At 32.1% G+C, this 14,744-nt stretch overlaps 2 protein-coding genes across 3 annotated transcripts in view; one reads left to right on the plus strand and one right to left on the minus strand.

The window, feature by feature from the left end:
* Positions 1 to 10,623, minus strand: part of LOC109545885 (transient-receptor-potential-like protein) — a 24,079-nt gene extending 13,456 nt beyond the window's left edge. The window contains exon 1 of one of the 2 annotated variants that reach the window (XM_048663541.1): positions 10,423 to 10,623. Coding sequence is in view for 1 of the 2 variants with exons in the window: in XM_048663536.1 (XP_048519493.1) it covers positions 811 to 858 (48 nt within the window). In the remaining variant the exon portion in view is untranslated. Of the gene's footprint in view, positions 1 to 810; positions 1,000 to 10,422 lie in introns of those variants that run through there. The other variant, XM_048663536.1, reaches the window with a different exon arrangement.
* Positions 1 to 11,582, plus strand: part of LOC109544981 (transient receptor potential protein) — a 13,377-nt gene extending 1,795 nt beyond the window's left edge. Inside the window, exons 2-20 of the mRNA XM_048663552.1 lie at positions 1,284 to 1,428; positions 1,485 to 1,580; positions 1,634 to 1,776; positions 3,001 to 3,202; positions 3,361 to 3,531; positions 3,597 to 3,831; positions 4,467 to 4,619; positions 5,370 to 5,515; positions 5,618 to 5,724; positions 5,776 to 5,909; positions 5,969 to 6,092; positions 6,580 to 6,775; positions 6,844 to 7,008; positions 7,376 to 7,598; positions 7,961 to 8,290; positions 10,210 to 10,365; positions 10,595 to 10,665; positions 10,986 to 11,049; positions 11,103 to 11,582. Coding sequence (XP_048519509.1) covers positions 1,284 to 1,428; positions 1,485 to 1,580; positions 1,634 to 1,776; positions 3,001 to 3,202; positions 3,361 to 3,531; positions 3,597 to 3,831; positions 4,467 to 4,619; positions 5,370 to 5,515; positions 5,618 to 5,724; positions 5,776 to 5,909; positions 5,969 to 6,092; positions 6,580 to 6,775; positions 6,844 to 7,008; positions 7,376 to 7,598; positions 7,961 to 8,290; positions 10,210 to 10,365; positions 10,595 to 10,665; positions 10,986 to 11,049; positions 11,103 to 11,455 — 3,214 coding nt within the window. The 3' untranslated portion in view covers positions 11,456 to 11,582. The remainder of the gene's footprint in view (positions 1 to 1,283; positions 1,429 to 1,484; positions 1,581 to 1,633; positions 1,777 to 3,000; positions 3,203 to 3,360; positions 3,532 to 3,596; positions 3,832 to 4,466; positions 4,620 to 5,369; positions 5,516 to 5,617; positions 5,725 to 5,775; positions 5,910 to 5,968; positions 6,093 to 6,579; positions 6,776 to 6,843; positions 7,009 to 7,375; positions 7,599 to 7,960; positions 8,291 to 10,209; positions 10,366 to 10,594; positions 10,666 to 10,985; positions 11,050 to 11,102) is intronic.
* The last annotated feature ends 3,162 nt before the right edge of the window (positions 11,583 to 14,744 follow it).

Here is a 14,744-nt window from a genome sequence, read left to right on the forward strand (position 1 = left end):
GACGTAGCTTTATAAAATTCCCTATGTTTCATATATGCTTAATTTTCTTATTATTTTAGACTGATTGTTTATTTGATACCGTTACTTGCCTGTTTGTACAAAAATCCGTGAATATTTTGATTTTTGTTAATAGCGATTTTTCAAATTCGCAAAACTCTTTGCCTTTTGATGGTAGCTGGATAATTATTAAAATGGACATTGATTTATTAAATCTGGACTTATTTCGAAATATTTCAGCTTTTTTTTTATATGGAATTTTTACAGTGTGTTACAATTTTATGATGGACGACTTAAATTAAATTTGTGTTGATTTCATAAATACAAAATACTCAAAATTTTTAGTTAAAATATGCAGCACGGACTGCGATTATTGTGTTTTGGTTAGACAGAATTATACATTTTCTCTTTCCATCAAGCTTGAATTTTGAGCCACATATAAATATGAAGCTGCATCGACTACGATTTCTACGTTTTTTTTTATAATAAATTTAGTATAATTTATTACGACACAATTTTTTAATACACTACGGTATCCAATTGAAAGTGTTTGAGGAACGAGTTTTCCAAATAATTTGATATTTCTACGAATGTTTTGGAGCTTTCCTTACGTGTATGGAAAAATTGATAAATTGAAAAAAATCGATCTAATACATTTGTTGTCGTAATTTTTGTCAAGAAACTGTATTTGTAACAAATAAGTTTTATGCATGAGAATATAAATATTCATAAATTTAATTATTTTCATTTATCTACTCAAATGTCCTCATAGTTTCAATAATCACAACCAGCAATTAGCATGTTAACGCTTACCTTTTGCCCGACCATTCGACAGGTACTCATTGGCCTGCGGATGGACATGTTGAAAAATGTCTTGCACTTCCGTTGGTCGCAGTTTGAAGCTCTCAAACCACATAAAATAAAACATATGCATTTTCCATTACAGCTGGAAAATAGAGTTTCACGAGTATCAATAAAATGTGTGCGAAACTACAGGATTCCTATACCGGCGTATATGTATCTATTCAATAGCAATTCAAGTGCAAAGTAAACACGCAACTGTGTCGATATAGGAAGAGGGTATACTTTAATTGAGCTTATTTAGAAAATGTATTTAATGGCCGAAGTGTCTTATCAGATTCAGGGCCATATCGAAATTACGAAGAAAAATATAATAACACTAAATAATCGCTACATTTCTAGATTTTTATCCTTAATGCTCGGTAAACATTATAGAGCAACTAGGAAAAAGGCCAAATGGTTATGAAATTAATTTGTTTCTCTAGGATCATAGATCAGTATACATCAGTGCCTGATGAATTTGATATCAATTGCGTGGATCCCCTTAATAGATCTGCACTTATTGCTGCAATAGAAAATGAAAATATTGAATTGATTAAACTCCTACTTAACCAAGGAATTGCGGTGAAGGTGAAAAGACTGTCCACTATTCTACTGCATCTATCGCATTTATATTTACATTTTAGGATGGATTATTGCATGCCATCAAAGAAGAGTATGTGGAAGCGGTGGAAATACTATTAAATTGGGAGGAAGAACACCATCAAGATAATGATCCTTATGTAAATTTTGCATTTTCGGCATTTACCGAGCTCAAAATACTCCTTTTTTTCAGAGTTGGGAGCAAGTTGACCGATCCGGGGCTTCTTTTACTTCGGATATTACTCCCCTCGTTCTGGCAGCTCATAAAAATAACTATGAAATAATCAAGCTGCTTCTAGATCGAGGGGCAACTTTGCCAATGCCCCATGATGTAAGGTAAGAGGCAAATTTAGCAAATTTATCATAGAAAAGAGTTTTTCAAGAAAGAAAATTCGGTTATTGTATTTTGTAAAATGTTCATTTCTATATAATCTGTATTTTCATTGGCTTGAAATCACCGGATTCTCATTTAAGCCTTCCTTAGGATTTCTAGTTCTCATAATACGTCGCCAGTAATCCAATTTTTTAGTGCTTCTGATAGGTTTATAATCGTTTATTAATAATAAGTTAGTGGGTTGTTTTATGCCATTTCTGATCAATATGAATTCAAAATAGTCAACTAGGGAAAACTTAACTTTCCATCGTGTCAAAACTTAGCCAGATAATAAAGATGTACAATTAGACTCAAACGAATTTTATTATTATTTACCCGGTTTTCCTTCTACGTTTCTATACGATATAGCGATAACAAGCGTATTAATTATTTAATTACCATTTAATTAATAATAAGTTAAAATATTCTGCATTCCGATTTTTTTTACCTAACGTCGTTAGTGCGAGCTTTAGTTATCTTATTGCATCGAATCTTTGCATATTTGTGTAGTTTCTCTAAACATTCGCATTAGAAAAATTTGTTCTTTTTCTCCTTGTTCTAAAAGTTTTTCTCATTTAACACAAACATTAATTTTTAAACTCAATCGCACCTGCTTAGTTGGGTGGGAACAATGTGCAGAGCAGATAATATTATTTTAATTTTTCAATTCAAATCTTTGAATATAATTCTCTCATTGTTCAGAAACAAGCACCTTTTCAAGTAAAAGAAAATCTATAACTGCTTGCTGCTACAGATTGCAAAAAAAATGATTTTAGCAATGATATATCGAACAATGCCGTTCGATTTTTGTATTCTGTATATATTTTTCAATACAAAAATATATAGAGACATCAATTTCATTAAATATTTTATTGAGGAACAAGTTTTTATTCAAAATAGCTCGAAGATAGCCGTCAATATGAAAGTATATAAAGTCTACCTTTTTTACGTGAAATTTACGTCAATCTTCGATACTCAGAGGCAAGAATGAGTCTTTGCAAGTGGTTCCTGTTACAAGATATAAAATATAATAAATATATTAGTAATATTAACTTTGTATTAAGCGCTAATACTTTCTTTAAAATACCTACCTTATTTATAAAAACCCATGGAAAAGGAAACGAATTTCCTTTCATTTTTCTAAATTTATATTTTTATCATGTTAAGTAACAAGTTTTTTCTGAAAGGTGCGGTTGCGATGACTGCGTTCATTCGAGCAAAGATGACTCTTTAAGACACTCTCAAAGTCGAATAAATGCTTATAAAGCCCTATCAGCGCCATCACTGATCTGCCTCTCTTCAAGCGATCCATTGTTAACAGCATTTGAGCTATCATGGGATTTGAAACGGTTGAGCAGGATGGAAACGGAATTTAGAGCAGAATATAATGTGAGCAATTTTGTTTTTCATTCTCTTACTCTTAAAAAATGCCCGATTTCAGATTTCTGCAGTTTTTCGTATCATTATTGTAATAACGGAAATAAATCTGAGACTAAACTTATTTTAAATTAAAACAAAGTGCATATTTTCATTTTTTTTTACTTTAGGAGATGAGAGATCAAGTACAGAACTTTGCTACGTCCTTACTGGATCATGCCAGAACTTCCTACGAGCTGGAAATAATGCTCAACTATGATCCAAAGGGCGAAGTTTGGGTTACTGGAGAACGGCAGACATTGGAACGATTAAAATTGGCCATTAAGTACAAACAGAAGAAAGTAATGAAATTTTAACGGATTTTAAACAAAAACTATATTTTTTTTGTCGATTTGTTTGCTTTTAGTTTATTGCTCATCCTAATGTTCAACAACTCTTAGCGGCCATCTGGTATGAAGGTCTGCCGGGCTTTCGCAGGAAAAACATGATTGGTCAGGGCATTCAAGTGGCCCAACTTGCCATGATGTTCCCGATCTATTGCACGATTTATATGATTGCTCCTAATTCCAATATGGGACTTTTTATGAAGAAACCATTTGTAAAATTCATCGTTCATTCAGCTTCGTACGGCCTCTTTCTGAGTAAGTACCTTTTAAGTATTTTGCCTGTTCAATAAATTTTTATAGTTTTAATCATAAATTGATTTGGTGTTGGAATTCGCGTTATCTGTTGATGTAGATTATTTTTAGAAGCCCAAAGTCACATTTAAATATTTATAAACGCATATTTGTCTTAAATAAAATTGTAATTCCTACTAATAATAGTTTTATCACAACGGGAATTTTCTAGATCACAGCTAAAATACGACGAAAAATGTAACGTGTTTATAAATATATTTTACATATTTACAATTGATATTTGAAAGATTAAAAAAATACAAATTATGAAAACGTATTTTAAATTCTCAGTGCTGCTTCTTTGCTTGTCATAAATATGAGCGTTATTATTCTGTAATCTTGCTATTTTTTTTGTGTTTATTAACATACAATATATTTTTACGTGTACATTATAGGATTTTAAACTGTTTGCTAAAGTCTATACTGGTATTTCTTTCGTTCAGGTAGTAGACTTATTTGGAAGAAAAAACAGTATGATGGCATCTTGTACCCAAAATCTTCTAATGGCATTCTATGTAACATATGTATTGTAATGTGATTCATTTCAGAAATCCTTTAGTTTCAGCCTCAATAAAATTGTACACTTGTAAAAATTTCAGTGTTGTTGGGAGCAGCCTCGCAAAGAGTTGAAATTTTGGTTTTGGAACTACTGGGAACAGATTGGGTACAAGACATGGTCAAAGAATGGAAGAGGAAAGAACGAGGAGCACTTTTTGGATTGGCAGAGTATGGTGTTATTATTTACGTAATAAGTAAGTTTTAATTTAATTTTGAACATTTCCCGTTCAATATATTAACTCCCTAAAATTAAGGACGAATATATTAATTATTATAGATATTATAGATATAATTATTATAGAAAAATTAAAAAAAAAGAATATTTTCAGGGCCAAAATATCGATTTTACATACCTAATTATGTTTCATAAAAGTTATCTGAAACACATTTTACATTATTTTGAAATTCTTGATACTCATTCCCAAACTTTTATCGAACTAGCGAAGCCCGAAATAGTTTTAGACGTCAATATAAAACGCTGGAACATTTCGGGTCAACTAATGAATTTTAGAAGATTACAAAACCGATTGCAGATTAAAGTTTTTGTATGAATTCGATTCTTGGTACGCAATTGTTGTATTTGAAACATTTGTTGCACATAATTTATTATAAAAATTAAAAAACGCATTTGTAGTCATTTTTTTTAATGCATTGCATTTTTATAGTTTTTGATTCAATGTTGTGGTTATAATTTTTTAAAGATGCACTTTATAAAAAGGCTAAGTTACTAAAGTTGTGAAAAGCTTTGAAACGTGTCAAACAAACACAAAAGCATATGTTTAAAGCAAATTTAACAAATCGTTGACCCGCAGTAGATACTAATAATTAAAAAAAATTTGGTATTATAGTGTTTAAATTTGTACGGTGGCTTTTTTACGCATTTTATCAAGATAAGATTCAGATTAGCAAAAATCCGCTATAAATTACCTTTAATCAATTTTCAGGTTTAATATGGGCAGAGTTGCGATCTTTGTGGTCTGACGGAATTTTAGAATACATTTCAGATTTATGGAACATAGTGGATTTTATAACGAACATATTTTACGTTATGTGGCTCTCTCTTCGGCTCACTTCTTGGTATATATGTTGGGTAAGAAACGCACATATTTCTACTTACATACACTGCGTAAACAGCTAGACAATGATAGGATTTTAAGTATAAGCGCGAATTCACTCAATAATTTTGAGCTAGAGGGATGAAGAAATGGGCAAACAAACATGGTATCCTCGAGAAGAATGGGACTCATTCGAGCCGATGCTGTTATCGGAAGGCGCTTTTGCTGCCGGCATGATTTTCAGGTATTTCAACCCAAAAACCGATATTAAAACGAATCTAATCTATTATTTCAGCTTCTTAAAGTTAGTTCATATATTCAGCGTCAATCCTCATCTGGGGCCGTTGCAAATTTCCCTCGGCCGCATGATAATTGATATCGTAAAATTTTTCTTCATCTACACTCTGGTGCTTTTTGCCTTCGGATGCGGTCAGTCTTTCAACATTCATGCATGACAAATGAAATGTTCAACTAGATGCTAATTTCAGGTTTGAATCAGTTGCTTTGGTACTATGCAGAATTGGAAAAAAACAAATGTTATCACCTGCCCAATGGATTACCGGATTTTGACAACAACGATAAGGCCTGTACTATTTGGAGGCGATATGCGAAGTAAAAGTTTTTTATAAAAACTGTGTCAGTTTGCGAATTGTAATCTTCAAGAAAACTGGAAGCAAAAACTATGCCTTTATATGGTTCAGTAATGTTTTCTGGAGATTAGACTGAAATAGCTTTTGAATGTCGCGAAATTATTCTTCTATTATTCATATTATTAAGTTTTAATACTTTCTAAAATAACAATTTGTTTAATTTAACCCGTTCCTGAACTACACAAAACGTGTTGCGTTTTGTTAGTTAATTTTTTTTTAAATTATGTATTTGAATAGTTTTAACCTGTTATTCTTTTTCAGTAGTATTTGCGCCTCAAAACGCTCCCAACAGAAGAGAGAGATTTCCAACATTTCAGTTATATTTTCAATTTTTTATTACATTGCTATTGTTATCCTGGTTCGATCACTTAGTTAAAAGCGTTTACTTAATTTTACTAGTATTATTTATTGTAAATATTATCACTGATTCACACTTGTACTTTTTTCAGTTTGTTTGAAACTTCACAGTCACTCTTCTGGGCTAGTTTTGGCCTAGTTGATCTAATGACCTTTGAACTGTCCGGAATCAAAGGATTTACCAGATTCTGGGCATTGCTCATGTTCGGCTCATATTCTGTTATAAATGTAATAGTATTGCTCAATATGCTTATAGCCATGATGTCCAATTCATATCAAATTATTTCTGTATGTACCCATCAGCTCATTATTTATACGGAACCATGAACAACTTTAACTAACATTTACAATTGCAGGAAAGATCGGATACGGAATGGAAGTTTGCACGAAGTCGCTTGTGGGTCAGTTATTTTGATGATGGCGATTCGCTGCCTGCACCGTTCAATATAATGCCAACACCAAAAGTGATTTTCAAAAAAATGGGCTGCGTGAAAAGCACATCGAGTTCTGCGAGTTTTAAAGTAAGTTCTTCAATTGTTAATAATTTCTATTCTTTGGAAATCATTTGTTGATTTTCGACTTTCGGTCATAAAATGATGATGTAGGTAATCTTGTGTCTTATAACTGCAAAGCCAAGAAAACTCAATCCTTACTTTGAGTTATCGATTAATTTTCTTTAAATTTGTAAACAAAAACAAAAATAATTATCCAAAGTTGTCCGCTAAATAAGCCAGATAGATAAAAAAAATAAGCTACATAAAGAAATACATAAAATCAAAGAAAAACTCGATCACCATGCGACTTTGTTAACAGAATCCATATTCAGTTTTAATTAAATATAAGAGTAGTAAAAACTAGAGTAACACTTTTTCCCTTATTTTAATGCAGAATAAATCCAGAGAACTTGCGAGAGAAAAGCATGAGACGATTATGAAATTGCTGGTTCGAAGGTATGTTACAGCTGAGCAGAGAAAGAGGGACGATTTTGGAATAACAGAAGACGATGTAATGGAAATTCGCCAAGACATATCCACTTTGCGATATGAGCTAATTGATATTTTGCGCAACAATGGCATGAAAACACCTACAATTTCAATCGAGGATACTCAAGGTACAAACAAGTTTCCCATTTTGTATTTAGCTCTACCTTTTTTTAAACATTTTAACTTATTATTCTTTGTAATGTTTATAAAATAATTTCATGCTTATTATTAATTTCGTATTCAAAGCTTACCTTAATTTATCACTGCTAGTCGCTTTATTACCTACCATCCAAACACCGTTTAAAAAATGCAAAAAAATCAATTTATTGTCACAAAAGGTGATCGATAATGTTTTTAATTAAGTACTTCTTAGTTTTTTTCTGTCTTTTATTCTCGACCTCAATTTATATAATCCTGCACATAATTGAAACGTTGAGTGTGTGTTTCACAAAAGATGCTTTTATAAATTACCCAAATCCTCCTTTCGTAGTTTCTGGAAAGAAAGGCAAAACTATGGAACGCCGACTACTGAAAGACTTCCACATTGGAATAGTGGACAATATTGTAAACGAAATACAGCAAAATCTGGAAGAACCGAAAAACGTTTTCGGGCAAATTGCGAAAGTGATTGGAAGACGAACAACATTCAAAAGCAAAAAGAAAGATTGGAACGCCCTGGTCAGGAGAAACACCACGGCCAGCAATCCAATTGGGTCGGCTCAAGAAGCTGAAGAATCGATTAAGAAGCGGCAGAGCTTGAGGAAGCATATTATTTCAAATGTAAATCAACCGGTACACATTGAGGACGAGAAGCTAATTGGTAAACACCATTCTTTAATATATTCTTATCCTTCCTGGGTCTCAGTCAAAGTGTGAAGTAAAAATTTGAATATAGTTTATTTCATTACGTTTCGGCGAGACAACAGCGCCATCATCAGATTTAAAATTTACACAAGCTACAAACACCAATTCACAATTAAATTAAAAGATAATTTTGTCCCAAATTTAAAGGTAAAGGTATTCGAAAAAGACGATAAAGAAGACCGAACTATAAAGACGACGAGTTTTCTGATAAAATCAATCTCTTATTTTTTTGCAAAAAGCGATCTTAGCTTGCCATTTTTTAACAGACAAACGTTTGGAAAAACACATTTTTCTGTTTGGAGAAAGTTTTGTTTAGAAATATTGACCTAAAAGTGAAGAAACCGGAATTAAAAAAAAAACAAATTATTCACAATGACGAAGATGATTCGTTTTCCAAATAATTTATTAGAAACTTTCGCTTGTTCTGTTCGGGGAAATATGATGGGGCAAAAATCCAGAAAAAATTATTAGTGTTTTGTCCAAAATTCGAAGCTGCGAATGTTCTAAAAACATTTTTACAAAGCTGTTAAGAAAGTGAGTGTTAATAAAATGTATTTTATAATTTTTCACAGAAAATATCTTAAGACTTAGTCTCAACGTATTTTTAAGTAAAACTAAAAAATAATGCGGTTTTTGCGTGGAAAGGATCGCTTGATAAAATCTTTGCTAAAAAAAACTAAGAATCTTCAGAGCTATGAGGGTGGCGAATTTTCCAAATAATTTTTTATAAACTTTTGCTCGCTGATCGTTTTTCACGATAATCTTAATTACTTTCGCTAAAAACTAAATACAATTTTCTGATGCTGAAAATTCTAAAATTCCCTACAATGCGATGAATGAGGAGAATTTTGTCATTTTTTGCTGCATATACCCCATGCTTGTCAGGAAAGGAGAAAAGCATTAGAAAATAATGGATTTTTTGCGCTTTTGATTAAAAACGTTAAGTTTTATAATCGGTTTTTGAGCAAACCTTAATGATTTTCGTGAAAAAAACGGGATAAATTTATTTTCGATTTTGTCCCGAATTCGACACGAAAAAAAGTTTTTGTAAAATTTCTACAAAATTCTAAATTTATCGTGTAATTTTTCGCGTAAGATCCATATTGTCAGCATTTTTAAATTATTATATTTTTTATTTTCTGTGATTCCGTCAAAATGTGAAGCAAAAATGTTCATATCGTTCATTTCATATAACGTTTCGGCGAGACAACAGCGCCATTATCAGATTTAAAATTTACACAAACTACAAACACCAATTCACAATTAAAACATGTTGTACAAAAACTATAATTTATAAAGCATTAAAACATTCATCAGTTATTGAAGGAAAAAATGCTTTCTTTTGGGAGAGCAAAATATTTGAAATTTTTTTCTCATAATTGGTAAACATTACGTTCTTTTAGGTCTTTGCCTTCCTGAACCTTAAATGTTTACCAATGTTTGATGAATGTTTTAATGCTTTATAAATTATAGTTTTTGAACAACATGTTTGAATTGTGAATTGCTATTTGTAGATTGTGTAAATTTTAAATCTGATGATGGCGCTGTTGTCTCGCCGAAACGTATTGGAATAAGCGATATTCAAATTTGTACTTCACACTTTGACTGAGAACCAGTAAGGATAATAATATAATAACAATTATACGCAGTCAGGAAGATACATCAAAACCATTCTTTAATATTGGACGCTGATTAATATTGAAATTAAAACAGAGAATCGTTCTTTTTGTATTGAAGTTTGTAATTTTTTGCTAATAAGGCTTGAAAAAGGCCAAAAATTAGACACTTCAATACAAAAAGACCGATTCTTTTATTCCATTCAATGTGTACACACTTATTCCTATTATTTTTATTAGTATTGAAATTGTTTCTCAGAGTACAATCCAAAGTTAGTTGAGGTACCAAGAGGCGCCAGACTTGCGTACGCTAAATTCATGTCGAAGAAAATTGAGGAAGACTACAAGACTGGCAATCAAGAAGAATCAACAGGGCCGCCCAAAGACATAAAAAAACAAAGCGTCAAGTTTGTGAGTAAGTACTTGCTTAAGCAAACTTGGTTCAAGCTAGGTATATAATTCATATACTTACACGCTGGCACCACTACTGGAAATAGCACACTCTTAAACAGTTTAAATCAACATAAGAACAGTGCTACCTTAAATCCACAAGTATGTTCTTAATTTTGACCAGACCAGACTTTGAGTTATTTTTAGTCAAATAATTTTAATGTTTATGTAGTTCGAGCTCTATGATTTTCCAGGCTGCACGCCAGTTCCACCACCAAAAAGTAACGCATCGAGTTGTGCTCAAGAAGAAAAGCGCATAGCTGGCGTAAGTATATTTTTCTAAGTTCTATAAACGATGTATTTATAAATTCGCAAGGAACCGTAAACTATACCAGATATTATTTATAAATTGCGCCCACGTGCTTTTTGTTATCGTTAGATATTAATTATTACTAGAGGAAAGTCCAGCAAATATTTAGAATAGCTAACAAATGGCTTAATCGAAGTATAGTTTTACCAATGTTTACGTGTCATTAATAAACCAAATTTCTCTGTTTATGATCCGGAGAGTCTTAATACAATGGAGTCGATTAATCAAAATACTGGCATTGTTTTCCTAGCAATTTTCAAATTAATCATTTGTAGGGCGAACTACAACAGAAAATATGTGCTAAATCACAGCTTCCCTTAAAGGACACTGAAGATTCAGGTATTGGTTGATATCAAATCTTCAGCTTGTGGCTATAAGGGGCCTTCTTTTAGAACCCGCGAAACATGGCGAACCCTCCCAAGAACCAGGATTAGCTGCGGCGAAGGATTCACTTAAGCTGAAACATCCATCGCTTATCGATGCCGAATCGCAAAGTTTGCCGACAACTGAAATATTAAAGCCTGCGAAGATTGAAACTGCTACAACCAGCCAATTGGAAACAAAAGACAAAGCGGGAGCAGTGCCAAAACTACACGCTGCAGCAGAACCTAAAAAGAAACCACTGTCCGATACTGCTAAGGATAAGAGTGTTAAAGTCCCTATTGAGGAAGAGCCGCAAGATAGAGCTCCTGAGCTTTACATGTGCTCGAAGTTAACAGGCCAAAAAAGAACTGGATGGATATAAGTAGTTATTGCTAACCGAATTTGCACCTTTAGGTTTTAGAAAAATGTCCGAAAAATGCATGAGGAATTCTTAAAATCATATATGTATGTTAGTAATGGCCTAATAAATACAGAGTGTCTCACGGTCAGCGTCCATTAGAATAGTTCGGAAATTTTTGGAGACTCTCTTTTCAGATGAAATAACAGCTACATTATGGGACTTCCGGTTATACCAAAAGTTGTCTCAAGCCTACTTATTTTAAATGAAACACCCAAATGCCTGTGTGTTTTATTGTGGGAGATGCGAATTATTAAGTACGCGGACGCAATTGGCTAACACCATCAATTTTGTGAGTCACATTTTCAAAGCCGGCAAAAATCCGGTTCCGGATGGATTTTTTTGAAACTTTTTACGTCTATCGGTCTATCGGATCAAATGTCCACTAAAGCTGGTAACAAAAACTGTATTTTTAAGTAAGCGAGCGCAATTGACAGACACTATCAATTTTGTGAGTCACATTTACAAAGCCGACCAAAATCAGGTTCCGGATGGATTTTTTTCAAACTTTCCACGTCTATAGTTAAGTGCCTACTAAAGATGCTAAAAGACGCAACTGCCTGCCTGCTTTAGTCTGGGAGATGTGAATTTTTAAGCAAGCGAGCGCAAATATTTTTTCACAAAAATTCAGGTTCGCGACTTGCGTCCAATTTTCAATAAAATATTTCCATTTTCTGATCCAAAAATGCAGTATTTGCGCTTAAATGCATCTAAAGTTTGCCTAAAGTATAACAATTCTGAATATTTTACATCTGGCGTTTACATAAAGTGTGAGTTTAAAATATTTTTGGCTTAAAAAGTGGATATCTGGCCTTCAAACCATTATAAATTATAATTTTTCAGTTCTTTAACCGAGCTTAGTTTTCTCTACCGTAATTTTTAGGGAGCATCAACGCAGTTTTATTTTGTTTAAAGAAAGTGCGATTTTCGTGCCTCAAAATGCTTGTTTGATACTCAAATCGATCTCAAGTTTGGCTAGTGGAAAATGGAAAATTGTTTTGATCGATGTTCAAATCGTAATAAATCTTACGTTTCTTAACCGATTTGAATTGCCTAAAAAGCCGGTTTTACAGAAGATTGTGGTTTTTACAACCCAGTATATCCAAACATGTTCATCAAATAATCGAGTTTTCGACCTCAAATCCCCTGGAATTTTGTTAACAATGCCAACATTGATATTATCTTGCTTTTGCTGAAATTTCCATCTGAGGTCAGTATGAAGAGAAATACGTGAAAAATGCTTAGTAAAACAAAGTGCCATGAAACTCAAATACATTTTTGATCAAAAATCTTTCAGAACGCATTCTGAGAAAAAAACAAATAACTAAAATCGAAAAATTGCAGAAATTTAAAAAACGGTTCAAAATAAAATAGAAAATCATTAGAAAAAACCGACAGAAAGTCAGAAACATTTAAAAAGTGAATAGTTAAAGTTTTCGCAATGTTGTCAATGTCTCCCAAAATTCCACCTATTTTATTTTATATAAATTCCACAAACTTATGCAAGTTCCACCCACAGAATGAATCAGAAACGTATCGTAGCAATCAAAATAATGAAGTTTTTTCACTTTTTTTGACAGTGAATAAAGATATTATCGAGCAGAATAGTATCTAATATAGCAACTGAGATTTTCAGTTTCACTCTTCCATCTTTGAAATTATATTCAAATTTACGCGACACCCTGACAATGATAAAATTTTATGAAAAACTATGCCTGGGTAACTCAGTAAATTTTTAAGAGTTGGGGCAGTGTGGCGCAAATGGCTTGGCGCCCCAAACCAACGCACCGGCGCAGTAACTAGGGTCCGTTGCTGAGAAAATGTTGATGATCCTTTTTATTTTCGTTTATCGTTTTAATATTTATTTTAACATAAGTGTTAAAATACTGAGAATCTTAAGGCATTTTTGGCGAAAAATTATCAATTAAATTTTACTAGAACACTTGCCTCCTTCGTCGCTTTGCAAAAGTTTCCAAATCCGTTTCCAGCTTGGAATTTGGCTCAAAAATGAAATACTTTTTTATCGGATCAGCGAAAGTTTATTACTCATTATTTGGCAAACTCTGAGAGAGACTGTAATAAAAAATTGTGGTCTTTTAGTTATGACTGATTTTTTTCTTGCTTTACTTTCTACTCAGAAACTCTCTATTTTGAAGAGTTTCACTTAAAAATACTGACAATCTGGATCTTACGCGAAAAATTACACGATAAATTTAGAGCTTTGTAGGAATTTTACAAAAACTTTTTTCCGTGTCTAATTCGGAACAAAAACTAAAATAAATTTTTCCCGTTTTTTCACGAAAATCATTAAGGTCTTCTCAAAAACCGATTATAAAACTTAAGTTTTTAATCAAAAGCGCAAAAAACCATTATTTTCTGATGCTTTTCTTCTTTCCTGACAGGCATGGGGTCTATTCAGCGAAAAATGACAAAATTAATTTTGATACAAAATTCTCCTCATTCATCGCTTTGTAGGGAATTTTAGAAAACAATTTTTAGCTTCGAATTTTCCACAAAAACCAGCAAAATTTTATTCAGTTTTATAGCGAAAGTAATTAAAATTATCTTGAAAAAAACGATCAGCGAGGAAAAGTTTATAAAACATTATTTGGAAAATTCGCCAATCTCATTGCTCTCTTAAAGTTTCTTTAAAATTTTAGGTCTGTCCAGTTTTAGCAGTTAGTGTTTCTACGCAAAAAAGCGCATTATTTTTTAGTTTTACTTAAAAATACTCACAATCTTCAGGTATTTTCTGTGAAAAATTATAAAATAAATTTCAATGGAACACTCGCCTTTTTAACAGCTTTGTAAAAAAACTTCCAGAATCTTTTGCAGCTTCGAATTTTGGACCAAACCCTAATAATTTTTTCTGGGTTTTTTTTCACAAAAAAACTTCCCCGAAGAGAATAAGGGAAAGTTTATATTCAATTATTTGGAAAACGCGTTTTAGCAAAGATTTTATCAAGCGATTCTTTCCACGCAAAAAACGCATTATTTTTTAGTTTCACTTAAAAATACGTTAAAATTAAGTCTTCAGTATTTTCTGTGAAAAATTATAAAATAAATTTTATTAACACTCGCCTCCTTAACAGCTTCGTCACTCTGAATAATTTGGCTTATTTTAAATTCCGGTTTCTTCACTTTTAGGTCAATATTTCTAAACAAAACTTTCTCCAAACAGAAAAACGTGTTTTTTCTTAACATTTCTCTGTTAAAAACTGGCAAACTAAGATCCTTTTTTGCAAAAAAATTA

The sequence above is a fragment of the Dendroctonus ponderosae genome, unplaced genomic scaffold (assembly GCF_020466585.1).
Source record: "Dendroctonus ponderosae isolate FM_Combo_2020 unplaced genomic scaffold, Dpon_F_20191213v2 Dpon_F_20191213_1, whole genome shotgun sequence".
Taxonomy (NCBI): Eukaryota; Metazoa; Arthropoda; class Insecta; order Coleoptera; family Curculionidae; genus Dendroctonus; species Dendroctonus ponderosae.